We start from the raw sequence: 24843 nt of genomic DNA, 5'->3' as shown, positions 1-24843 counted from the left end.
CACTGCCTCAAGCCAGAGAACACACTAGAGGACATTTAGCATAAGGATGTGGATTTTGGTCACATTTTTTATCTGCAGTCATGATGGGGAAGCCATTCACTAGGTCTCAAACTTCCCAACTCAATCTAGCCCCTTTCCTGCCTTCCTGCTGGTGATCCCAGAGTGTCAGTCTCTGGTAGCAAGTGCTGGAAGTGCTGCGGCCTAGAGACATGGTGGAGGGGACTAATAGAGGCAGGGAGACAAAATAATTGTGGGGTCACAGGGCCAGAATTAAGGGTTATTGGTTCCTGTAAGAAGGCCTGCCTGGGCTGGCAGAGAGCTGCAGGGCAGGAATGAGAAGCGCTCACAGGACTGCGGTTAAAAAAGTATACTCAATTCTGTAGTTTCACCCTAATTTGCCTTGTCCTCCATCATCAAAACAAGCTCAACAGTGAAACAAAAATAAACTGCAGGTCAAGTCTCCAGGTAAAGATTTTGCAGTGCAAGCCTGGAAAGCTGAATTACTAGTAAAACACAAAATAGCATACAACCTTAGTGCACACTCAGCAACTAGATGCTCTCAATTCTGCATCAGTGGCAGCATTGACAATCCTGCAGCATGCAGCAATGCAAGTTTTGTAAACTCACCCTCCCACACATGCTGAACTCCTGCCTTTTTTACTTCCCCCTTCCTTCTCATAACCTGGAATTCCTGCTCTTGTCTAATTCAGGTGCAGCCTCCATGACACTCACCCCACAGTGCTTTGGCTTTGCATTTGCAAACCCCAGCACCACACCATCCCTCTCTGGTGAAGTCCACCCCAGGCAGACCACATACACATCCTCACAGCTTTTATAAATCTCTGTGGTGCAGCACATTCCGCAAAAATCACTGCTTTGTAAAGCAATGGCTGGAACCTCTCCCCAGGCATGGCATCCACTGCTGCATCACAGGAAGAGGTGGCAGCTCTAGGGACAAGGCTCTCTGCCCCGTGTCCTAACAGCAAGCTACTCTATATCTGGTGTGGAGGGGGTTTTTGCACCTAGGACTGGAAAAATGGGAGTAGTGTGCCCGGGAGAGGTGTCTGAGCAAGTGCACTACCTTTGTGATGGGTCTGTCATTCTAAGGAGGATGAGGAATCTTTGTGGAGTGAACACAGTGCAATGTGTGTGTAATAAATAAGCTTTTTGATGTATAGTCTCAGGCTTAGTATGTGCTCATATTAAGTGAGTATGTTCCATGTGCTTATAATAAATAAGCATAACAGCTTATTTGTCTGCCAGTGCCTTAGTGCAAGGAGCTCCACCATTCCCCTGCTCAGCATCTCTGTGCAAGTCACCATCTCCGTGGTGCATCAGCGCTTGTGGAGCAGAGAAAGTTTTTCTGTTTGAGGTTTTCTCTTGAGGCCAGGGTGAGCAGGTGTCTGCGTTTCTTGTGTTCAGTGCAAAACCAACCAACTGGTGACAGAGGCGCTACTTTCAAAAGGCGATTTCTGAGCAAAGGGTGAATGGAAAAAATAAATATATATTTATAATGGCATACACCAACACATGACTTCCTGTTGACTAAACAAGCAACCTCTCCTCTGATTTGGGGCTAGATAATTTAAATTATTCACTGTATTTTTGCTGTCTAATTTCTTGGTAATTTGCTTTCTGAATCTTTCGTAAAAGTAATGGTGGCATTCCTCTTCTTACCCCACCTTACACCTGACCACTGCTCTTCCACCAGCACTTATTTCTCTGTTCTCACTCCGAGACAGAAAATAAAGCCCTGAGTACAAGAAACCTGAAGGGATGCTAGAACATTCTTCCATGATCCCTAAAAGGTGGAGCAGTGCCTGTTGCTAGATAACACTGCAAACACAACAGCACAGAGACCCTCTCCAGCCTTCCCCAGCAGCTTTAACTGACCCGGGCTTTGATCAGAAACCGTGATGGAGACATCTTCAGTATTTTCCTCTCCCATCTCCAAAGAGGTTTTCACTGAACAGAAAGGACAGAAAACTGAAGTGATCAGCATATCCCTTTGGGTATGAGCTCCCAGCCTATGCTTGACACATGTAACAGATATGGAAATTTACAACCAGGGAGAAAGCTGGACAAGTAACGAGATCAGGGATCAGCAACCTTTCCACGGTTTTCTAAACTACTATATTTTTTTTTTTTAAACCAGAGCAGAGGTGACATCTGACAATGAGCAAAATCTTGCTGTGGCAAGAGAGTGCAGCTCCTGTTTTAGGCAGAACTGCATGGGGATTGAAGGTCCCTCTTGAAATATCCCCTAGACTTGCTACAAGACCCTAAAGCACATCCACACCAGCAGGTTTCTGCTCTGGGGATTAGAGATAGAGGCAGAGAATCTCTGCCACTGACTTTGTGCACTTGCACCTCACATGTGAAGGAAGTTACCAGTCTAAATGAAGGGCATCAGAAAGCCTCCAGCAGTGCTGAGACTTGAGAGCCTTGCCATTAATTATAGCTCATCTGTTTGTTCATCCATTCTTTCTTTTTTATCTCTGTGGAGAGCAAAGAAACTCAACATTTAGGGGAAAGAGCATGTTTTAAACATGGAAGGACGAATTCCACTTACAGCCAGGACCAGAGAAAGGATCTAGTTATACATTTTATGAGACTTGACATGTAAAACCTTTGAGAAAATGATTTTGCACCAATTAAATTTATGGGGTGAACCAGGCTGGCCATGGAGATATTTCTTGACTCCTTTCAAAGTAGAAAATTTATATAAAATTTTGTGCAATCTTTTGGCTATGAAAATTGAGAACCAGCACAAGAATAAAGGTGAATTTACTTGATTTATTGAATGAAACACAAATGGTTATGATCTCTAAGAAGCAGATTTCCCAGAGTGTTTTCCTTTTTGTTTTTGCTTTTCTCTCTTTTTTTTTAATGTCCTGTGTAACAAATGTGCCCTTTGAATTATTAAAAGAAAATCTAGTATTAAAGTGAGATTGTTGCCCTGACCTAGGAGCTTTGTCACAAGGTGCTACTAGAGCAAAGGCTGAAAGGGGACAGCTGTTTCATTAGCCAGAGTTTTCTCTTAGGCTCTGTTAAGCAGGAGAGGGATTTTCAATGATTTCAGTCTTTTCTAGCTTTGGTCAAGCATCAGGAGCCAGACCCTCAAGAAGGATAATTGCCACAGCTCTTGAGACCAATGCAGCTGCCAAAATGTGTTCATTGAGTTTGTATCCTACCCAGGCATTTCCCTGAGGAGTAGGACAGCCCATGCCTGGGCTTTGCAGGAGTGCTTCTCCTTTTCCTGGAGTATGCCATGCTCTGTGCTCTCAAAAACGAGTCCTCTCCAAGCGCTGGGCTACAGAGTCTGCTCTGTTCTGGCAGCTCATCTCTCCTTTGCCTGTTTTTGCATATACTGGTTTCACAAAGCCTCAGCATTCTGAAAACCAGTAAAATTAATAAGGAAAGTAAATCAAGCAGAAAAAAAACGAAGAGCTACCCTAGCATGAGGTAAACAAAAGCCCTGCTGCTCAGCCATGCCCGCTTGGGGCAGAAGCGGAGCAGAACGTGCCCTGGCTGCCTCTGGGCACCCTGGCCAGCCCAAGGCACTGCCCCAGCCTCGCTGCCCTTCAGCCCTGCACAGGGGGCGGCTGCCAGGGCAGCAGAGCCTGGGCAGCCCAGGGCAGTGCTGGCAGAGCAAAGCGTGTGCATCCTGAGTGCCAGCCCGGCTGTGACAGCGCAGACTCAGCCAGGGGTTCCTGACTGTCACCCTGCCAGAGCTCAGTGCTGGGGCCAGCAGCACCTGGAACAGCAGGATCAGGCCCAGAGTCACTCCCCACTGGTGCTTTGGGTGCAGCTTTGCAGGGCAGGTCTGCCACCACCCCTGGCATGCTGACAGGGCTCAGACACCCGTGACAATGTTCAGGTGCCAAGCTGAGGCCAGCCTCTCCCCACTGAGCCCTGCAAGCTGAGTCCCTCTCACTCATCTTCAGTTCAGTGTTGCTCCATGCAGCTGCCAGGCCTTCAGGGGGCCACAGAGGAACAGGGAAAGTCTGCCCACAAGCTGCTGTTCCTGAGCTTCTTCCAGCAGGGTGGCTCCAGGCTGCTGCACAGAGCTGCAGGCTCTGTGCTGGAGCAGGGCAGGGTCACCACCATCCCTGCACAGCTGCGTGATGCGAAGCCCGGAGGGATGGTGTGGTTTTGCCCACATTCACACTAGTGGTACACAAGCTCTCAGGCCCCCCTCTAACCACTAGACAATGTTTCCTGCCTTGTTATGCTATTGGTATTTTTGCAGAATAATTTTGCAGATGGGGTGGGCTGGTAGGCAGTGCAAGGGGGGTGGTGACCAATGGGTGCTGAGCATCTTTCAGAACTGATGCCCCTTTGCATCTCAACATCTTTCCCTTCAGCTCCTGCAGCTCCAGAGACCCTTCTAACTCCTCCCTCAACCACACCCCGATGAAAGCCAGCAGGGAGTAGATAGGGGTGAATGGGGAGGGGACACACAGGCCAGTCCACATTTCTGTACATCAGGTCAGAGGGCTGCACAGAGTCTGCGAGATACCCTCCCTGTGATCCCATCACCTGAGAGAGACCTGGGAGTCATGGACAGGTAAAATGAGTGTCTCTAGTTTCTTGCTTCTGTGAGAGATGAGAGTCTTTCTGTCAGAATTTACTTGCTTTCCCTCTGGTGTTGACCATCCCTTTCCCTTTCCCCATCTGACTCACTGATCTAACTCCCTGCCTGTCCTGCTCCTGCATCTCTGTGTCTCTGTTGTTCTTTCTCTTTGACTGTCTACCACCTGTGCTCTTTTCCCTTTCTGTCATTTCTTTCTTGTGGCTATTCTTTGTTCCTTTCATTGTTTTTCTTTTCTAGAAATAAAGGATGATAACAGAAGGATGAACAGTCAGATGCTATCTGCTGCTTAAGCCCCTCAATCCAATTGCACTTGCACTGCAATTAGTCTGTGAGCTTATTATGGTCAATCACTCTCCACAATGGCATACTATGCACACACTCAGGGGGCTTCACTCTGATTTCATGAATCTTTATTTGAGGAGAAGATCTCTGTTCAGGCTGCTTCTTCAGTGTCCAGGTGTAATTACAGCTCCTGTGTCCTTGCTGCTTTCCCTTGAGCTATGCTATAGCCATAGGAGTTGCTTGTGTATCCAGCAGTTTGCACCTAGCCAGACATCTGCTCAGTTGTTCCACACAACATCTGTTCATTCATTCTTCTGTTTGCACCTGCCATATTCTGAAATCCTCCCTGGGGGGAAAAAAAAAAAAAGCAAAAAAAAAAAAAAAAAAAAAGCAAAAAACAAACAAAAAAATGCTGGGATGGTGAACTCCAGAGGAAAGGGAGAAAAAGAGCTGGTGTTAATGAACAATTCTAGTTGAACAAGTGTTTTCCGTGATTCAAATTGTCTTCGATTTGTTCTGAAACGGAAAAATAATCTAAGTGATCGCAATTTTATAATTTTATTTTTCTGTGGTTTGGGGTCATTTCTTGTTCTTCACCCTTATTTGCATCCACATGCGACTCTGCAGGGTCAAAAACATTGAATAGAGAAAAATTGAATGAGATGAGAAAAGGGACAATTATAAGAAGAATCAGAAACATTTTGAAAGCAAATGGTTTTGCCCAAAACTTTAAAAAATATATAAAAGGGAAAGTCTGTTTTCACTTATGTTTTTGATGTGATAAAAAGCATTTTTTCATATGGGTTTTAATGAAACATCAACATAATTGTAATTGTTTTCCACCTGGCATATGTGTTTCTTCAGCAAGCAGTTGCCTTGTGCACAAGGCTCTGCTCTGTTTTCTGCAGTTGTGGCACATCCCAGGTAAGTGCTTTGCAAGCCTCTGACCTACGCACCTGTGCAATTTTCCAGGTTATCCTTTCTGGACAACCTGAGGATCTGTCACCACAGAACAGATCCCCTCTCCAGCATCTCTGTTACATGGCACAGTCTTTTCCATATCCCTGCAATAACACATCTAAGGCTTAGAAACCTGTGGTGAACGACTGGTTGATAATTTTGGGGAGAAAAAAAAATTAGGGAGACCAATATGTCTGTGTTAGGAATATACACAGGTGTTCATTAATAAGTGTTTGCACAAAGGCAGGGAAACTGGGTGAATCCAAGGTGGTAGGGAGTGAGTCAGCTCCAAGAGTGAGAAGGATGATGAAGAACATACAGTGGGTATGGGAAACAGGCACACACCATGAACAGCCAGAGAAAGGGGTGATGGAATGCAGTGGGATCAGCTTGTGCTCTGCTCCTGACACAGCCTGCAACACACCAGAGCAGGACTGCAACAGTTCTTATGGGACAGACCTCCAGGAACAGCCTCAGACTGTTGTTGGGCTTAATGAGATGCTTAATGGGGATGCTTCAGCCTCCTGAGTGTGTGCAGTCTTCTCTGTGGACATTCTTCTAACAGAAGACTCAAATGCGATGTACTTCTGTAGGAGCCTGCCAGCACAAAGCTTGGCATAGCAGAGTGTGTGTTCTTCCTCTTTCTGTGTGACAGGACAGGCATTTATGCACTGCAGGCTGAGGGAGGCAGGGCAGGAAAGAGTCGTGTGCCTGTCTGTGGGACAATTAGGGCAGCAAGGCTGCCTGAGGGAGAATGTCTGTGATGCAGGTGAGGAGCAGTAGGGAGTGACACACAGCCTCAAAGCACATCATGAGGCAGCAAGAGGATGAGCATGACTCTGTGAATGAGTACCTGTGATGCAGCGGCCATGTGCCAGGCTGCACAAGGGGCAGAAGCTCCTGGAGGGGCAGAGAGGATGCCTGTCAGCTGGTCATTAAGTTCTCTGCAGTGCCCAAGCTTTATGGTGACACTAGCAAATAGATGAAGGGTGTATACAAGTGCCTAGACTCCCAGATTTAAATTCCTAACAAACCCAAATTCCCCTTTTCTACACTTCATTGGAGATCCTCCAGAAAACCCAGCTCAGTATCTCTTAAACTTACCCCAGCTTAAACTGAACATCAGCCTAACAGTGGGAAAAGATGACAAAGGATGTGATTATTTTTAACCTATTCACTTCTGTTTTGCATTGCTGCGGGGGAGGTGAGTATCTCACCTCAATGAACCCAGCTGCCCGTGTCCCTCCACTTGGCAGTGAGGCTGTTAGAAATGCTCATGACTGCCTCACCCCCTCCCTGTGCTCCTGCTGCCTCTCCCCAGCATAGTCCCTGGGCACAGGAGCAGCCCCATGCCAGTCGTGATGTCTGTCTGCTGTGGAAGTTGTACTTGTGACTGGGGAGGTGTCAGCATGGCTACCATTTATATATTCCATCAGCTGCTGGATGGCATCTTTCCCTGGTCCTGCACACTTTCAGCTCTGCTCTTCTTTTAGGCACTGCTTGGAAGGCATTCAGTCCAGTCTTCTCTGGAGAGATTCTAGTTTGGTCCATCCCTTGCCACAGTGGACTTTCTGGGTTTCACATAGCAACAATAACATCTCTTGATGGCTGAACTCCACACCCTCTCATCTTCACAGGTCTTCTCAGATGTCTTCATCCTCCTCCCTCACTGGTGTCCATGTTCTGGATATTTTCAGATATTTTCACACTCTGCTGAGCCATAGTTGCTGTTTGACTAATCACTATTAATTCACACACCATTTCCACTCACAAGGTCACCTGCTTCATCCCCAGAGTCACGTCTGCATCCTTTCCCTAGAACATTTCATGCAAATTACCAACACTCTTCTCGTACAGAGAGGCTTGGATGCGAAGAGGATATTTTTGGTGCTGAGCCCTCAACAGAGACATGGTAAACAACTGGCTGCATGAGTAAATGTAAATTCTCTCTTGTCTTCTCCTGCAGCATCCTCATGCAAAGGAGGCTCTTCCTCTACAACTTCAGGAACCTACGCAAGGCCAAGGGCCGGCGTGAGACCTACCTGTGCTATGTGGTGAAGCGCCGGGACAGCGCCACCTCCTGCTCCCTGGATTTTGGATACCTGCGCAACCAGGTGGGGGAGGGAACACCTTGCCAGCCTGTTCTGGAGCCGGCAGTCCAGTTTGCCTGGGGCAGGAGGGAGCAGAGGGCTGTGACCTGCAGCTGTGCTGGTACAGGCACAGCTGGGCACTGTGCTGGTACAGGCACACCTGGGGCTGTGCTGGTACAGGCACACCTGGACACTGTGCAGGTACAGACACACCTGGGGCTGTGCAGGTACAAACACACCTGGGCACTGTGCAGGAACAGACCCACCTGGGCACTGTGTTGGTAGAGGCACACCTGGGCACTGTGCAGGTACAGACACACCTGGGCACTGTGCAGGTACAGGCACACCTGGGGCTGTGCTGGTACAGGCACACCTGTGCACTGTGCAGGTACAGGCACACCTGGGGCTGTGCAGGTACAGACACACCTGGACACTGTGCAGGTACAGGCACACCTGGGCACTGTGCAGGTACAGGCACACCTGAGGCTGTGCTGGTACAGGCACACCTGGGGCTGTGCAGGTACAGACACACTGGGGCACTGTGTTGGTACAGGCACACCTGGGCACTGTGTTGGTACAGGAACACCTGGGGCTGTGCAGGTACAGACACATCTGGGCACTGTGTTGGTACAGACACACCTGGGCACTGTGCTGGTACAGGCACACCTGGGGCTGTGCAGGTACAGGCACACCTGGGCACTGTGTTGGTACAGGCACACCTGGGCACTGTGCAGGTACAGGCACACCTGGGGCTGTGCTGGTACAGGAACACCTGTGCACTGTGCAGGTACAGACACACCTGGAGCTGTGCAGGTACAGGCACACCTGGGCACTGTGCAGGTACAGACACACCTGGGCACTGTGCTGGTACAGACACACCTGGGCACTGTGCAGGTACAGGCACACCTGGAGCTGTGCTGGTACAGGCACACCTGTACACTGTGCAGGTACAGACACACCTGGACACTGTGCAGGTACAGGCACACCTGGGCACTGTGCAGGTACAGGCACACCTGAGACTGTGCAGGTACAGGAACACCTGGGGCTGTGCAGGTACAGACACACCTGGGCACTGTGTTGGTACAGACACACCTGGGCACTGTGCTGGTACAGGCACACCTGGGGCTGTGCAGGTACAGGCACACCTGGGCACTGTGTTGGTACAGGCACACCTGGGCACTGTGCAGGTACAGGCACACCTGGGGCTGTGCTGGTACAGGAACACCTGTGCACTGTGCAGGTACAGGCACACCTGGGCACTGTGTTGGTACAGACACACCTGGGCACTGTGCAGGTACAGGCACACCTGGAGCTGTGCTGGTACAGGCACACCTGTGCACTGTGCAGGGGTACAGGCACACCTGGGCACTGTGTTGGTACAGACACACCTGGGGCTGTGCTGGTACAGACACACCTGTGCACTGTGCAGGTACAGACACACCTGGGCACTGTGCTGGTTCACACCGTTTGAGGGATGCAGCCTCTGGGTAAAGCTGTGCTTTGTGCTACCCCCTAGTGTGTTACCAGCAGACACTCACGCTCCTGCTGCTTTTCCAGTCTCCCTACCTTCCTGCTTATCTCCCGCCCCTCCTGTTCGTGCATCCCTCCACACCAGCGCCCACCAGCGCTGCTGTAGCCCCTGTGTACTGCCGTGCCTTGTCCCCGTGTGTGCCGACCCAAGAGAATTCCCCCACCTTGCTTCATCTCCCTCACACGCTACCCAGGCCAGCCTCCCTCCCTGTCCCTGTCACACCCAGCTGACTCCTGGCCCTGTCTCTCCCGGTTTCCCGAAGATGGGCTGCCACGTGGAGGTGCTTTTCCTGCGCTACATCGCAGCCTGGGACCTGGACCCGGGGCGCTGCTACCGCATCACCTGGTTCACCTCCTGGAGCCCCTGCTACGACTGCGCCCAGCACATCGCCAGCTTCCTGCGCTCCTACCCCAACCTGAGCCTCCGCATCTTCATGGCCCGCCTCTACTTCTGCGAGGAGCGCAAGGCAGAGCCCGAGGGGCTGCGGCGCCTGCACAAGGCGGGGGCACAGATCGCCATCATGACCTTCAAGGGTGAGTTGTGCGGGCAGGAAAGAGATGAGGGAGGGCCAAGGGGTGCTGGGGAGAAGGCAAGGGCAAGGAGCCAGGGAAGATGATGCAGAGTGATTTAGTGATTGGTGTCCTGTCGAGCACCTGTAACTCCCCCGTGTCTTGCACAGATTACTTCTACTGCTGGAACACATTTGTGGAGAACAGGGAACAGGCATTCAAAGGCTGGGAAGGGCTGCATGAAAACTCTGTCCATCTTGCCAGGAAACTTCGACGAATCCTCCTGGTAAGGGACAATACTCCTTCTTTTTCCAATGCCTCTTCCCCCAGCTTATTCCTCTCTTTCTCACTATAATTCCTCTCTGCACTTGCTGCTCATCCCTGCCATCTGCCATTTCATTCACTCCCGTGTCTTCATCTTCCACATCCCTTATGCCTCTTCCTCCAACTTTCTTCATCTCTCCTCTGCTTGTTCACTTCCCCTTCTTCCCCCTTTCATCCCATCTCCTGCCATTCCTTCCTCATATTCATGGTTCCTGCTCACTTGACAACTGACCTACCATTTCTATTTTGTCCTGCAGCCGCTGTACGAAGTAGATGATTTACGAGATGCTTTTAAAATTCTGGGACTTTGAAGTGAAAGTCATCAGCAATCAGAAGACTTCACAAACACTTGCTCTTTGATTTCCAACTCTCTCCCTTACAACAGATCTTTCTACTCTTCCCTCCTTACATCTCTCTTCCTTCCAGCCCTGTGTCTAGAGATAAGACTATCCTTACTTTCATTTCCAAGGAGAATTAGGCTGATCTTGTGAAGACACCTTCCCCAGGCCCACACCTTATCCATTGCTAACTGGGAACAGCCAGGATTGCAGTGGCATTGCCAGAGAGTGATTTGCCTCCCCTCAGTCCCTGCAGAGCTAATCCAGGCGATCCACTGAATGGAGCTCTGGGTTCAGCCTTGCCCAGGTGAGAGCAGACAGCCTGCAAAGCTGTTTGTGTGGCTGTGCTCTCACTGGCACTGCACTGACCTGCACACTTCATGAAGGCTTCAGGGAGCACATTTCTTGGCTCTTAGAGCTGCACTACACTCAGCTGCTCTGTGTCCTCCCCTGTGAAATGGTTTAGTTGTCCTCCTGGATGTTGGTAGGAAAACCATCCCAACTGAGGTGGTGCAGCCTATGTATTAACAGCAAAGTTGGCCAGCCACTGGAAAGCTCAGCAGAGAGTGTTGAAGTGAGTCCTTGACAGCCCAGGTAGCTCAGCTTGAAAACCTCACATGAAGCCAGCAGGTCTCTCTAAGAGGATTGTGTGCAGAGCACCACAGCTCTCATTATGTGGAGTGCTCTTCATCCTCTGAGCATTTCCCCCTAGACCAGACATGCAATGTGCTCCCTCCCCAGCCAGCTGCCTCTGCTGGAGGCACCTTTACAGTCCCACAGTATCTTGTTTTTCCAAGTTTTTTATTGCCCATAATATGGCCAGCAATGTGACTCTACTGAGAGCTGGCCAGAGAAAATCCTGGCATACACAAAGCTCTTTAGCCTGTAAATAGATATCTTCTGTAGGGGCCAAAACCAAACCATCCTCCTGCCTGGCAATCACTCTGTTTCCACTAGGGGACCCCATTAGCTCCTGATCTGGTGGACACAGTCTTTACAAGCTGAAGATGCAGGTTCACAGCACATGCCTGCTCACCACCACCTTCCCACCCCGAATTACAGCTGGATCACCCTCTCCAGTCCAACCTCTTGGGGCTTGCACAAGTCTAAGCGTGTCCCACACTCGGGTGTGCTCTGTCATTTCCTTCATGGTGGCTGCAAGTTCTGTGCTCCATCCTGCTCCTCTTTCTGGGTAGGGCTGGAGGCTCCTCAGAACACCTCCCCTGGTGCTAGGGCAGCAGAGCTCTGCCCCTACAGGGCCTGCTCCTGCCGGCAGAGGTCACAACCAGCGCCTCACGAGCTTCCCACAACTTCCCAAGGCACTCTCAGCTTGGGAAATTTTGACCAGGAATAGCAATGACAGTCCTTTGCAAAGCATTAATTTGCAAGCATGGTGTTGTATATTTGTTTCATATGGTGCATATTATTTATATAAATAAAGGTCTTACAAACAAGCATCTGGTTTTGTCTTTTTTTTGGTATCATGTGGGTGAAGGAGGTAAATAGGACACAGAGGATCAACATGTCATCTCTTCTTTCTGATTTCTGGAGGGACAACCTAGAAATATTAAACTGTCTTCATACTTTTACTTGTAGCTTTGAAGTTATTGACAATGTCACCCAGCAGATCAAGGCAGATAAACTGTTAGGATACTTTAGAAATGCTACCAAAAACCTCTGAAGTTATCTGAGATGCTTCTTTCATTGATGGCCAGCCAATTGTGCCCATTCATGACTCATAATCGACCACACTGGACACAAAAGGGCTGACAATATGCTTCGCAAAGCAAGAAGAGAAGCAAAGATGTATAAAGAATCTTCATCTTTCAACTTTTAACATTGTACCTGTACAACATCATTGTCCTTCTCAGTGAAATTGTTGGAAAAAATTACCATTTTCTTAAGAAGGGGTTGAGATACAAGCTTTTGATTAAATTTTGACTAACACTGAGTTGAAGATACTTGTTGAAACATCACAACAGCTGACATTGTACAGGAGGAGAAAAAAATGTAATGAGTAAATGCAAAGAATCATGAGCTATATTAGGAATACATCCTATATTTAGATTTTTTTGAACATAAATCTGATTAAATTCAGAGTGGACTCTAGAGTTAATCCATGTGGTTCAGCTATAGGAATTTAGCTCTTTTGCACACAAGATTGTTTTAACTGCATTTTTTCTGTTCACAAATACCAATTCATATTGTTTGTTACAAGCTATTCTTTAATTTGGCGTTCTAAATTAATTCAGCCTCAAATGCTTTAGGTGTCTCTGCCAAGAATAACTCCCTGGAGGGTGACTGTTATGCAGTAACATTACTTGATTAACCCAAGATATTTTTCTTGCTTTGGAGACTGTTTATATAGTGAACATTTCACCACTGATTATATATTTTTGAGAACCACTTATCTTTACAGCCTTATGGAGATTGTGGGTGTGCTATTCTAGGTGTCTCTCTCCTTTATATGCACCTGGGCAAAAGCTAAGCTCTCAAGGGGACTGTGGCAAATATACCTGCAGTCCAGCTGCCTGAGCTGTGGGAAATGGGTGCTTGTGATTTCTGGGAGAGCATTTCCTCCCCAAACTCTGGGGAACAGCCAGACCAGGGGCCTTGGTGCTGGCTGAAAACCCCAGCCTCGTTTGATCAACATTGCATAGTTTGCAGCAATGAACTCTGAACACAAGAACGTCCGGGCAGCTGGGGAGTCCTTGATGAGAGAGGAAACAGGAAAATGGGATGGCAGCTGGTGTGGACAGCTGGGCATGGCTGCCATCTCCTGGTGCACGGGGTGTCTGCCACCCTGCAGAGGGTGCTGCCTTGAAGGGATGCTGACCCATGCTGCAAACAGCTCCCAAACCTGTCTCTGAACAGCCCCACAGCGTGTCCACAGAAGAGCAGGACACTGACATCATTCCCTCAGCTGCACACAGCAGTCCTCCAGGTCAGTACACGGTGTCCTTGGAGTTTGCAGTAATGAGAAACAGATTACCATTGAACAATGCAAAGGCACACTCCAGACCCTTGCAAACACAAGCATGGCTTCTCCCTCCTTTTCTCCTCCTCTGCTGCGTGCTCGTACTTGGAAATCAGGATAGAAAGGGGTTTCAGGGTCATGGGATCTCCCTTGCTACTTGTCCCTTCAAGGGGTTTTCAGTCTACATGTATTTGTGTCCAGCATTGTCTTTGAGTACGTTTTTCTACTCTCACTGATGCTGACCCTTTAGCGTTCCTAGGAGCAGAAATGTCATTATTTCTTCACATATGTATTAAATATTCACAGTGATGGAAGTCAGATTTGGTTCGCAGAGGAAAGATGAAGGGATTTGGCAGAGAAGAGACCCTGGTTCAGACAACATGAGCAATGAGGAGCAGAGCCCCTGCTGGGCAAGGAGAAAGTGGGTTGCTGCAAGGGCAGAGGTCATAGCAGATGGGGAGGCACCAAAGTGTAGCAAGGATTCTGGAGGTTGCCTTTGGCTTTTAAACGTTTCATACACTTTGTCTTAGGCAGGTTTCCCCTCAGGCTTCCAAACCCACATCAGATATGGCTAAAACTCGGCTGCTGTTGCTGCTGTTGCACCCCAGTTCCAGCGCAGGGAGGGTGTTGATGTCTCCCCACTATAATCCTGTCATTAATGCACACTTAAGAACTATCCCACTCTACAAGGTGGCACAATGTTTTCACCAGTCCAGAGGGCCAGGAGAAGATGAGAGCAGACCAGCTGCCTTCTGTGGTTGCCTTTAAAGGCTACCAGTGTGGTAGATCCACCTCTAGGCTTCACATGCCAGTAGGGGCACAGCAGAGATACAGCAGATTGCAAATTCACTCTGGCAGATAAAACTAGTATGAAAAATTTCGCTGGGCTGACTTGGAACTGGCAAGCTTCCAAACAGACCAGGGGAAGTTTGTCCTCCTGCCTTCAGTGGAAAGGGCTGAGCCCTGGGCATGAATGGTTATGGACCCTGCTGTACTAAGCTGCATGTTGATCAAGTGATTTGATTGCTCCCTAAGTAAACAAGGAGCAAACACCATAATGTCCAAAAAGAGAGCATGTGACATCCAATATGAGGCCCTGGACAGGGGGAAGAACAGTTTAGCTGTGCTATACATTGTTTGGAGTTGTCTTATTTGTCTAACGTAGGAGACACTCCCCAGCCAGCTGTGCTCAGCCTTAGATACACTCCCACACTGTGGGGACTGGAGCTGCTTCCTCAGCCTGCAGCTTTTCTGGCTGTCTCAATAGTCTGCTAAACATCTGGAGATTTTTGCATGGACAGAGGATGCTACAAGCATAAATAAACTGGAAGAGATGGGCACAGTTCCCACCAGCCCCTGCCTTGTTCTTCAAGTTATCTTTTGTGCATGTTGCAGATCCCAGCACCAGCACATTCCCCAGTGGCATCACACAGTAGGCCTCCTGCTTGAAGAGGCTGGAATCATGACACATGGAGCTCCCCACAAGATTCATTCAGATGATCTACATTTTTTGCTGCTCAAATTCAAAACTACTGCAAGACCCAACACACCTGTAGCTTCTTTTTGCCTTCTTCCAGTAGAGAGAGCTTAGAGCTTTCAAAATCTCCTATTTCACCATTCCACTCTGTGTTTCCAGCTGGAAAAGCAGAGACTTTTTACTTTGTTTCTCCACTTTGCAATGAACACCCATGTCTCCAGTGTGTGGCATTACAAGGGAAGGATGTCTACCAAGGAGCGGAACAAGAAAAGCAAAGTTTCCACAATGTTGACATCTTCCCTTTTATTACACTGGTTTTACAGTCATAAATAAAGTTTACACTCATAAAAAAACCTTAAAATGAAGTATTACAACAGTATTGCATAAATACTCTAATAGTATGAAATATATTCTGAAGCATACACACATAGCTATAAAAGAGATCTTTATAAGAAATTCTGAAAGCAAGAACGCACGGCTGATTACTTTTTTGGAACAGATCAGAGCATGAAATATATTACATGCTGGCCTCTCAAGAGGACCCTTGCAGAATCTGATTGCAGAATCTGCAGACGTGGAAGGCCTGATTGTGGGGCATGGTGTCCATCCCCACTTCCTGATGGCTTCTCATGCGCTCCTTCTGTTCTGTTCAATGCTTAGCAATGCCCAGACAGTGATAAGAGTCTTCTCTGGTGGCAGCAAGAAAGTTAGCAAGGCTGCAGAAGAAAAGACTGCCAGCAACTGGCTTTTCTGGTCCTGTATTGATGCACAAACTGAGCTTGAAAGCATGGTGGTGAGGCTTGTTAGCATTCAGTTTGCCAGAAATGGAGGAAGCTCCTACAGAGGAAGAAAAAAAAATCATTAAAATTTTGATACCAAAAGCTTAAGCTATCTCTTCACCATGATAGAGAATTTGACAATAAAGCATCTGCTCCAGGATATCACTCTGATCCTCCTTCAATATGTTAAATAATCTCCCTCAAGATACCTTTTTCCAGACAACAGGGCAGCACCTCATAATTTACTGTGCCATGTACGCCACTCCTAGAAATACAGACCATTTACAAACAGAAACATTTAAAATGTGGCAACTTCATAGCTGAATGCAGGGGAAGTGGAGCTGGATCCTGTGGAAAGGCAAACTTTTTGGGGTGTTAGAAAGGCCCCCCCAGAGGTTTCTAGTCGCACACAATGTTCGCAGCATGGCTAACTCCAAGGCTGGACCTGGCAGCTCAGAGGGAAGTTCTCAGTGTCTCCAGGAATCGAGGTGACAGCCTCTCCATGTTCCAGCACAGCACCATTGTCAGGAGAGACGTTTTCTTTCCATCCTGCTGGAATTTCTCTCACTGCAGCTTGTGTGTGTCACCTTGTTTTCTCTCTGTGCATCACTGAGGACAGTTTGGCTACGTCTTTACTGCCTTTATGTAGTGGAAAACAGCAGGTTTGCACTAAGCTCCCACTTAGCCACCTTCTCTATAGGTCAAGGAAAGCCTGTTCACTCAGCCTCTCCTCGTAGGGCAAGTGCCCCCATCCCCTGACCTTTGCAGTGGGTCTCCACCAAATCCCCTCTGGTTCCTCAGTGTTTTTCTTCTGCCAGCGAGGCCAGGGCTTGCTGCAACCATGAGCGTTTCTCTGGAGCACATGCCTGGAACTCACTCACCTCATTACACCTCTGCATGATTAGTAAAACGGGGCAGGATGTTCAAAGGGGCTGAGCACACAGACATTCCCATTCCTTCTGTGGAGGGTTGGTGGTTAGAACTACTGATGATGGGCCCTGTGCACAATCATTTGAGGGGTGGCTTGCGTTTAGCTAAGACAGGAGGGCAGTTCAGCAAGTGCCTGACTTCCAGCAGGCTTCCCAGCCGGCAGGACTCTGCAGAAATCACCAAGGTTGCCTTGCTGGGACAGGCAATTTGTTGGCTGGCTCTTTAAACCAAGGCCTGAAGGGCAGATTGCCCTTGTACCGCTGTAGGGGCCCGTGCTGAGTCAGCAGCAGTTTGTCAGCACTGAGGAGCACTGAGCAGCCAGCTCTGCTCAGCTCCCGGCAGGCATCGCACCGTGCCCCAATCGTGCGTAAGCTGCTAAATTATTTAATCATCTCAGGCATTAGGAGACTCAGAAAGGCTGAAAGCCAAGGGGAAAACGTCTCCTAAACCATTACATTGCATAAAGCACTTTGTTAGATCAGCTGATTGACTGGACATTGCTACTGAATGTGTATCCTGTCACCTGAACGTCTTACTCAGGCAAGAAATGGAAAGGTCAGGTCTTGAGGTACTGAAAGCCCTGTGTAATGTTGGGGGTGGATGGAACTGAAATGAGGTGAATGTGCACCTTTTCCTCAGCCAGAAATAAAACAAGGCAATCCTACAAATGAGTTAGGTTTGTGTCTGTGACTCTAAGTCCCTGCCAGCAGTTTTGTGCATCCCTTCCTCTGCCTCCTGCCATCCATTCTGCACAGAGGGACCAGTTCAAGCAAGAGCTTGCTTGCCCCACAAAGGGTGGCTGAGCCCCACAGTTTACTCCAGTCCTGGTCTGCTCTCCTGTTCAGTAGACCACTTCCTCTTTCTGAGTAGGATATCAGGCTGTACAAATAACTTCTGCAGTTGTATGGATTGCAAGAAAAATGGAAAGCAGATCTTGGTCCTATTGTACTCTAATAAGTAAACTCTTATCCTGAAGGTAAATCCACCCATCTGGGCTTTTGAACTTGCTCAGAACTTAACTGAAATCCATGGCCCTGTCCTGAGGCAAAAAGAGAATACTTGAATAATGATTACAGAGCTGAAGGAGCTTCTGGGGTCAAATAGCTCGGGTAAGCTGCAAGCTAATGAACTGGTAGTTGATTCATGCAAAAGGTTGAAATAATGTACCCTTTTCTTAGTTAAAATCTGAGAGTAGCGCTCAATCTCTTCTCTTCTCTGCTCCGGGACAAAAAGGCACAATGTTGCAGCATAGTCCTCTGGCAATCTCTTGCCTGCTTTGCTCTCTGTTTATGAAGCTTCAAGCCTATGCTTATTTTTCCTACTATAATTTCTGTTAACACCATTGAGGGGATCATCCAAATCTCCTTTTCCTTGGATTTTTTTTTTTTGCATTTATTTTTGCTCCTGGTGTTTTTTTCAGGTGTCTACTTACCAAAAAGATATGTAAGAGTTCTATGCTATTCAAAATGAAGTATAAAGTGACGTTCTGGGGCCAATAATCATCTTGTCCAGGTTGGTGTGCAACAAAATTTCTCCAGCAGTACCTGTAATCTAAGAAGAGAGATACCCAGTCACTCCTGATGAAAGGATGCCCAGTTCTTTCTTCATTAACATGTCAGTGAGTCATTTGTTTCTCAGTAAGAATACAGTAAAGGACAAAGATATTCATACAAGGTGTGCACAAATAACTACACAAATAAGTTAGTGGAAAGGGGAACCAAAACTCTGCAGAGTAGCAATATGTCTAAAAATGAATTGCCAGAGAGAGAAATTGATCATTGTGGTGGCTTGGGTAACCCTTATCACAAATAGCATGCTCTGGCATAAAGCCAAGAGAGAAGGAATCAGCAAGTGGCAGGAGTGAAAAGGGAAGTGGGACAGGCAGTCAGAGCTGGTCAGGCTCTCCTTTTGGCAGCCTTGTGCTTGAGAACACAGCTTTGGTAAGACAAGTTGCTTCAATCATGAATCTGTCTGACTTATCCAAATGATAAGGGAAAAGCTGGAGTGAACACACTAACATTTAGCAGTTTCATATTGATCTTAGCATTGATAGGATGGCCAGAGCTTCTGACAATGCTCTGGTGCTATAATCCCAGGGACAGCACCCCCAATATTAAGTAAATGTCCTTTAAGATTACATTTGATCCAATGGGTTTCATAACTCCACAGTCCAGTGGTAAATATCCACACAGGTGTGTGAGATTCGTCTCTTCAAATATACATTCCTTTTTGTGAGCTGCTTGTCTGGATTGTTTTTACAGCCAAACATTACCAGGCAAGCAAGATACACACAACAAAAAGGCAAGACACATCTTCTGTGATGCATCATCTGAAAGTGTCCTTTCGACAACTTTCCTACTCTTCTCTCGCTACCAAGGGAAATCAATTACTTGATGCAGCTGGCAAGCTGATCTGCATGTGTATTCTAGAAGGGACAGGATTTTACACTGCCTATAAAGGAGGTGTGCATAGCTAGAGAAACCTCCAGCCCTTCATCTTGGATTTGGCAAGAGGAAATGACCATGCTGGTCCTGCTGCTGTACCGGAGAAGACTGGGGAAGAAATAAGGCAGAAGAGAGTGACATTTTTGCACTCACTAATCCTCCCTGTAATATGCAATGTGAAATAATCCATGCTTAGGGGGAAAATGTATAAAAACCAAAATTGTAAAATAAATTAAACATCCAACGAGCCTCTGACCACGGACAGCCCAGAGACAGATTACCACACTGAAGTTGCGACACTCCTGGTGGCAGCAGGAAAGAATGCCTCGTTAACAAGTAAAAAGATGTGGCTAGTGCGGAGATGGGCTTCTCCTGGAACCACACGGGAACACCCAAGGATCATCAGCACTTGATAAATGTCATCAATCAAGATAACAGAAGTCATCAAGAACATACATCTGAATACCCAACTTCTCCAGACATGATCAGCACCTGACACCACCCAAGAAACAGCGATTGTCCAACCCTGCACAGTGAAAGAAACTTCATACATATGCGGGGTGACAAAAGAATCGGGGCACCTCTGCCTCAGGCACAAAAAACTGTATAAAACAACCTTGCTGGCGACGGCATTCGTGAACAGAGAAAGGTCTGATGCCATAGAGGTCGGATCTCGGTTCACCCAGAGCTGATCCCGGGCCCGACGCTGACTCTTTGTCTGTGGCTTTCGAGGACCATGTTTTCAGTCATGAAAATAAAATGCTTTGCAGTAATTAATTCGGCTTTCTCCTTGATCATTTATAACACTCCCCAAAGCCAGCCATCACCTCTGTTACAAACCAAGAGTGCACATAATCCCAGAACTTTCAATCCACACTTAGACAGAGTGTCTGGGTTACCTTCAAGGTTCATGATACGTATAGCGACTCCATTCATCATCAGGCTGCGGAGGCCACGTCGGTTCCGGATATCGAGGTGCCTGAACAGCTTGGCTGCACAAATTACCAAGGTCACGTTAGGGTGTGACCTCAGGAACTCCAGAATCCTTCTGCAGCAGTTTCCACAGGGACTAGCTGAAAGGAACCAGGTGATGCAGCAAGGAGTTTGTGGCTGGTTATTGAAATGATTTTCCAGGAAGTTGACTTCAGCATGTTGTTCAGGATTGTTTGAGCACCAGTTCCTCCAGATGGAACCGCTTCTCCGCCTGATTTCATACAGCAGGTACACCCTTCCATTTTGTCTAGGTGAATAATTTCTTTGGAAGTCTTCTGGCTGCATCTTCCACCTGAAGAAGAGTACCAGCAGTACTGTGATCCCAGCACTTCAATGATGTTTGGTCCCATTGTGCATTGCCTACTCTCAATGTCAGCCAGGACTCCCACTCCCAGCTTTTCCCATCAGAAATGAGCAGCTTGAGGAATGTTGCGATTTAGCGATCTAGAGCTGGAATTTGATGAAAGCTTGAGAACACCCCCAGCACCTCCTCAAGAACTGTTGGGTGGGTAAGCAAACTCATCGCCCCTCAGAGATCAGCACCAGTCAAAGCAGTAAGGCAACTGGAAAAGGAAGATTGAGGAAAGCAATAGTAAGAATAAAACAAGGCAAAAGGGTGTCTCTGGAAATTGCCAAGTGGCTCAGGCAGCAGTGAGTGGCAGAGCTACATCTCTTACCCTTGGTTGTTCTCTCTGGATGAGGGACCTGTGTAGAAAAGATTTGTGAATCACTGAGGAGAGCAGGTCAGAAAATAAAATTGCCTCTGCCCTTTCTGTCCAGACACCTTTCAGTTCTATACACACCCTCTCAAATCTCTTTTCTCTAAAAGGGGTCAATAAGTAATCACAGCACAGCAGGATAGGCACTCTGGGATGCAGGAGGTGTGGACTCCTACCTGGAAGTTGAACTTGATGGTTGTTTAAACCATTTTGCACACAAATCCTTGTTCAGTTTAGCACATTATGGTTGATTGTGTAAATACTCAAGTTTAAATTCCCTGATTTCAGCTGTACTGAATCTGTTTTTCCCGGACTAATCAAAGAGCAGAATCAAATGTCTTATCCCTTTAAATTTTCCAAACCACTTCTATGAGAACAGGCAAAGCTTGAGCAGTTTTCTCATTGGTACTCATAATCTTGGCAATCCAGGCAAAAACATTTCCACAACCGACTTCCCATCTTTACTTAATCTGTAAGTTTCTAAAAAACTAAAAACAAAAAAATAATCAGTGCCAAGGAAAAAAATACCTGTACAGAAAGGAGAGTAACAAATACGTACAGGGTGGCAACACAGCCCTGCCTGATTATACACATTTTATCTTCCATAGTGGCAAGCAGCTTTGGCCCCATGACTTATTCATCCCTTCCCAGCTAAGGGTGTAGAGGAAAACAGTTGCAGGTGATCAAGGCTACTTATTTATTTTGTAAAAATCCACCAACAGGAAACTTAAGGATCTAGGAACTGTCATTTTATTTGATGAAATATTCTTTTTTAATTTTAAGTATATATAAAAGAAAAATAATTAATTTTATTTTTCTTTTTTGTTTTTATGAATTATGCATAATATAATAAAGATTTCTTTTTAAATATCCTTAGAATTAAGATACTAAAGGCATTTTTCTGCAGCTTAGCTCTTGAAGATGAGAAATTCTGACTTATACAGAGTAAAATTACATTTTAACATGAAGAAAATAGTTTTCCACATCAACAGAGATGTGATCAACTACTAGCACAGCCTTATTGCCCTGTTTCTTTAAGAAGAATATTCTAGTCATTTATCACAATGAAAATAAAATAGATTAATACATCAGCTAACTAAATTGCTCCATTCTTAAATGCCTTTGAGATCTCTTTTCTCAGTAAAAGTTCTTTTGGATTTTGAATTCTTCTTGTCATACCAAGGTTAAAAAATTATGTTAATAGTTTGAAGCTGGCCCCAAGACTCAAGATACAGTAATGTATTCAAAGATATAAAACACAAATCCACATCTGTCTCCTATGTATCCTTGTGTCAACAATACACATTTGTCTCTACACTCCAGTTCTTTAGATACAACTACCGTAAATTTCTTGATTATCGAGAAATAGACCTGCCTTTCACATAAATGTACTTACCTCTGGCACTGACAGCAGCCATGGGTATTTCTGGATTTGTGTATTGCTTCCTGGGAGACCGGTGTGCATTTATAAGTCTTACATTAGTTTCAGTTTCTATTCCTGAATCATAATACTGATCTTTGGGCCCTATTAATGCTGCTGATTAGCTGAGCATTTCCTTATGGTGACTTTCTTCACATTTGTACTATCCAGCTGGCTGAAGCTGAAAGCAAGCCCTTGGCAGCAAAGAACTACAAATGGGGGTGATCCCACTCAGAAACTGATCGGGCCTTGAGTACAAGATTTCCTTCCAGGTACCTAACAGGTGAGCCACTTTTTGAAGTGCAGACAGAAATTACATTTCTTTTTAAACTCTGGCTCCAGAACAGGAGAGCAAATCTTCTCTAGTCACCCCAATGTGATGAGAGAGAAAAACATCTACACAAATGGCACCAAGCCACACAGCTGTGGCATGGCACGTCACTTTTCTGACACCCAGATGCCACGAGGAAGTTGAGCAGAGGCCAGTGGGAAGAGCAAACAGAAGATATCGTGTGCAGAACCCGCGAGCCTGTGGAGCTGCAGCGGGTGTGGTGGCCACTGCCATTTCCCTTGGTGGGACTTCTCCCGTGGAGCTCCAAGCACTGCTGACACCCCCTTGAGCCTGAGTCCTCACAGAATCAAGCAGACACTCCATGTGTGTGACCTCTGAGCTGTTGTCAGTGACTGGGCAGCCACTCTCAGGCTGACTCTAAGCAAGCTTCCCACCAGCCAGGAGAGTTTGGAAGTGGACACCGTGTTGTGAGGGAACATCCAGATATTTTTGAAATATCTCAGCTGAGAAGATCTCTGTACTCATGCGGACACTGATCATGACATCAGTTCACTGATGCAAATAGAGCAGGTATCTTCCAGTGCCCCGAGAAATCTGCTCAGCATTATTAACTGGGCACCACCTCACTGTGATCACCTTACTGTGATTCTGTAAGTCTCACAAGATGCAGCAAAAAAATATTTCCAATTTAACCTGAAAAATTACTGAAACGATGCTGGTTTCTAGTGAGAAGCTTTCCTCTGACACACCCAAAACTAGCTTGCAGAGGAAAGGGATTACAAAAGAATGCCTTAGGTAGTGTCAGTCTCTGTCACTCACATTTTTTTCTGGTTTTGTGACAAAATTATTTTTGGCCTGATGCACAATGTAGAGATTGCCTTCCTTGGTGCCAAGCCGGATGTGGGATTTTAAAGCTAAGGGAGTGATTTATTTGTATTCTCTGCAGCAAGCTCTCAGTATTCTGTTGTTAAAAAGTGTTCAGTTTTGCACCAGGGCAGAGAACAACCTGGAAGTGTGCACGAATGGTGAAGTTCAGAGGGAGTGGGGATTCAGGCACTGGCAGGACTCTGTCAAGGAGAAGAGTGGTGGTGGCAGGCATCAGGCAGTGCCAACACTGACTCTGCCCTCGGGGCCTCTTCTGCTCCAAGGTCACTCCTCCCTTGTCAGCACAGAGCTGTTCCCTGGTGGTTGCACTATTTCCTGCCACAGAAGAGTGAAGGGGAGCAAGTCAAACACTCAAGGGATTGTTGAAACAAAACCATGATTGGCTAATATGGTTTTGAGTTCATGGGTGTGATCCTCGTTGAGAGAGGAATACTTGGTGCTGCAGAACTCCCTTCACTGCCCTGTCCTTACAGTACATATTTACAAATAAGCAGGGGTGAATTAGGCTTAGAGATGATTAGTCTGATCTGCAAGGACTGGCTTGATTGGCAGCAGTGATTCCTGACAGAAAACCAGCAATGTGCCACAGAAAGTGGAGAAGGAAAAATATCCAAGCAAGGAATCAGCAAACACCACACTTTCAGGTGTTTGCAGGAAGCTGAATGTGCTGTACGAGATGGTGGAAAGACAAAATGAAAAAATTATTGGAAATATTGCTCTGTTAGCCAAATGTGAGAAGACTAATCCCTTCTCAATTTAGTAGTTGCTTTAGCCCAAATAAAATCAGGGAGACGAGGCTGCCACACGAGTGAATTTTCATACTTCTAGAAGAACTTGCACATTCTGTTTGTGAGGACTAGGCTTCAGTGAGTCAACAGGAGGATGAAGACCTTCATAAGGATCATACAACTAGGTGGGACACCTGTTCTTTGATTTTTATGAGCAACCAGCAGCGATCCAGCATCCCTTCAAATTGCTACGTGCCTGTAGCAAGGGTTATCTATATAGGTGGAGTCTTGTATTACTCAAACAACTGTGATAAAAATTTTTATTCTAATTCTCATGCAGTCAATTATGTCCCCTTACAGAAACTGCTTAAGGTAACGTAAGAGAAGAATGCAGAAGTAGTTTGTGATGCTGAGCTATTGGTAACATCTGAATATATCTCAATCACTCCAGGAAAAGGATTTTTTTTTTTTTTAAATAACCACCACTCTCATTTGTATGCCCTGTGAACCTGAATGCATTTTGGAGGAACATACACAGCAAAGGGTACATAGAATGGTGGACAGACAC

At 46.7% G+C, this 24843-nt stretch overlaps 2 protein-coding genes across 2 annotated transcripts; one reads left to right on the top strand and one right to left on the bottom strand.

The window, feature by feature from the left end:
- The first annotated feature begins 4345 nt into the window (after positions 1-4345).
- LOC102067674 (single-stranded DNA cytosine deaminase) lies at positions 4346-12067 on the top strand. Its single transcript, XM_026796985.2, has 5 exons — positions 4346-4570; positions 7806-7953; positions 9723-9993; positions 10140-10255; positions 10551-12067. Exons 1-5 carry the CDS (start codon positions 4563-4565, stop codon positions 10602-10604), a joined length of 597 nt encoding a protein of 198 aa, XP_026652786.2. The 5' UTR covers positions 4346-4562; the 3' UTR covers positions 10605-12067.
- Positions 12068-15386: 3319 nt separating this feature from the next.
- On the bottom strand, positions 15387-22368 carry LOC102064599 (C->U-editing enzyme APOBEC-1-like). Its single transcript, XM_074536189.1, has 4 exons — positions 22347-22368; positions 20138-20545; positions 18227-18345; positions 15387-15922 (listed from the first exon to the last, which is right to left on the bottom strand). The coding sequence occupies exons 1-4, from the start codon at positions 22366-22368 to the stop codon at positions 15896-15898; spliced, it is 576 nt and encodes a 191-aa protein (XP_074392290.1). The 3' UTR covers positions 15387-15895.
- Positions 22369-24843: the final 2475 nt, after the last annotated feature.

This window comes from Zonotrichia albicollis, chromosome 2 (assembly GCF_047830755.1).
Source record: "Zonotrichia albicollis isolate bZonAlb1 chromosome 2, bZonAlb1.hap1, whole genome shotgun sequence".
Classification (NCBI taxonomy): domain Eukaryota; kingdom Metazoa; phylum Chordata; class Aves; order Passeriformes; family Passerellidae; genus Zonotrichia; species Zonotrichia albicollis.
The sequence above is the reverse complement of the archived record's forward strand: the minus strand, read 5'-3'. Positions and strand labels throughout refer to the sequence as shown.

Bases quoted from the DNA above. Each gene is read 5' to 3' on its own strand.
- LOC102064599 (XM_074536189.1), bottom strand. From the start codon at position 22,368: ATGGCTGCTGTCAGTGCCAGAG. The intron at 18,346-20,137 runs GTAACCCAGACA...CTCTCTTCTTAG, and splicing joins ACGTATCATGAACCTTGAAG to ATTACAGGTACTGCTGGAGA. The intron at 15,923-18,226 runs GTAAGTAGACAC...CTTCCTCTGTAG, and splicing joins AACTCTTACATATCTTTTTG to GAGCTTCCTCCATTTCTGGC.
- LOC102067674 (XM_026796985.2), top strand. The intron at 9,994-10,139 runs GTGAGTTGTGCG...TGTCTTGCACAG, and splicing joins CGCCATCATGACCTTCAAGG to ATTACTTCTACTGCTGGAAC. The intron at 10,256-10,550 runs GTAAGGGACAAT...TTTGTCCTGCAG, and splicing joins AACTTCGACGAATCCTCCTG to CCGCTGTACGAAGTAGATGA.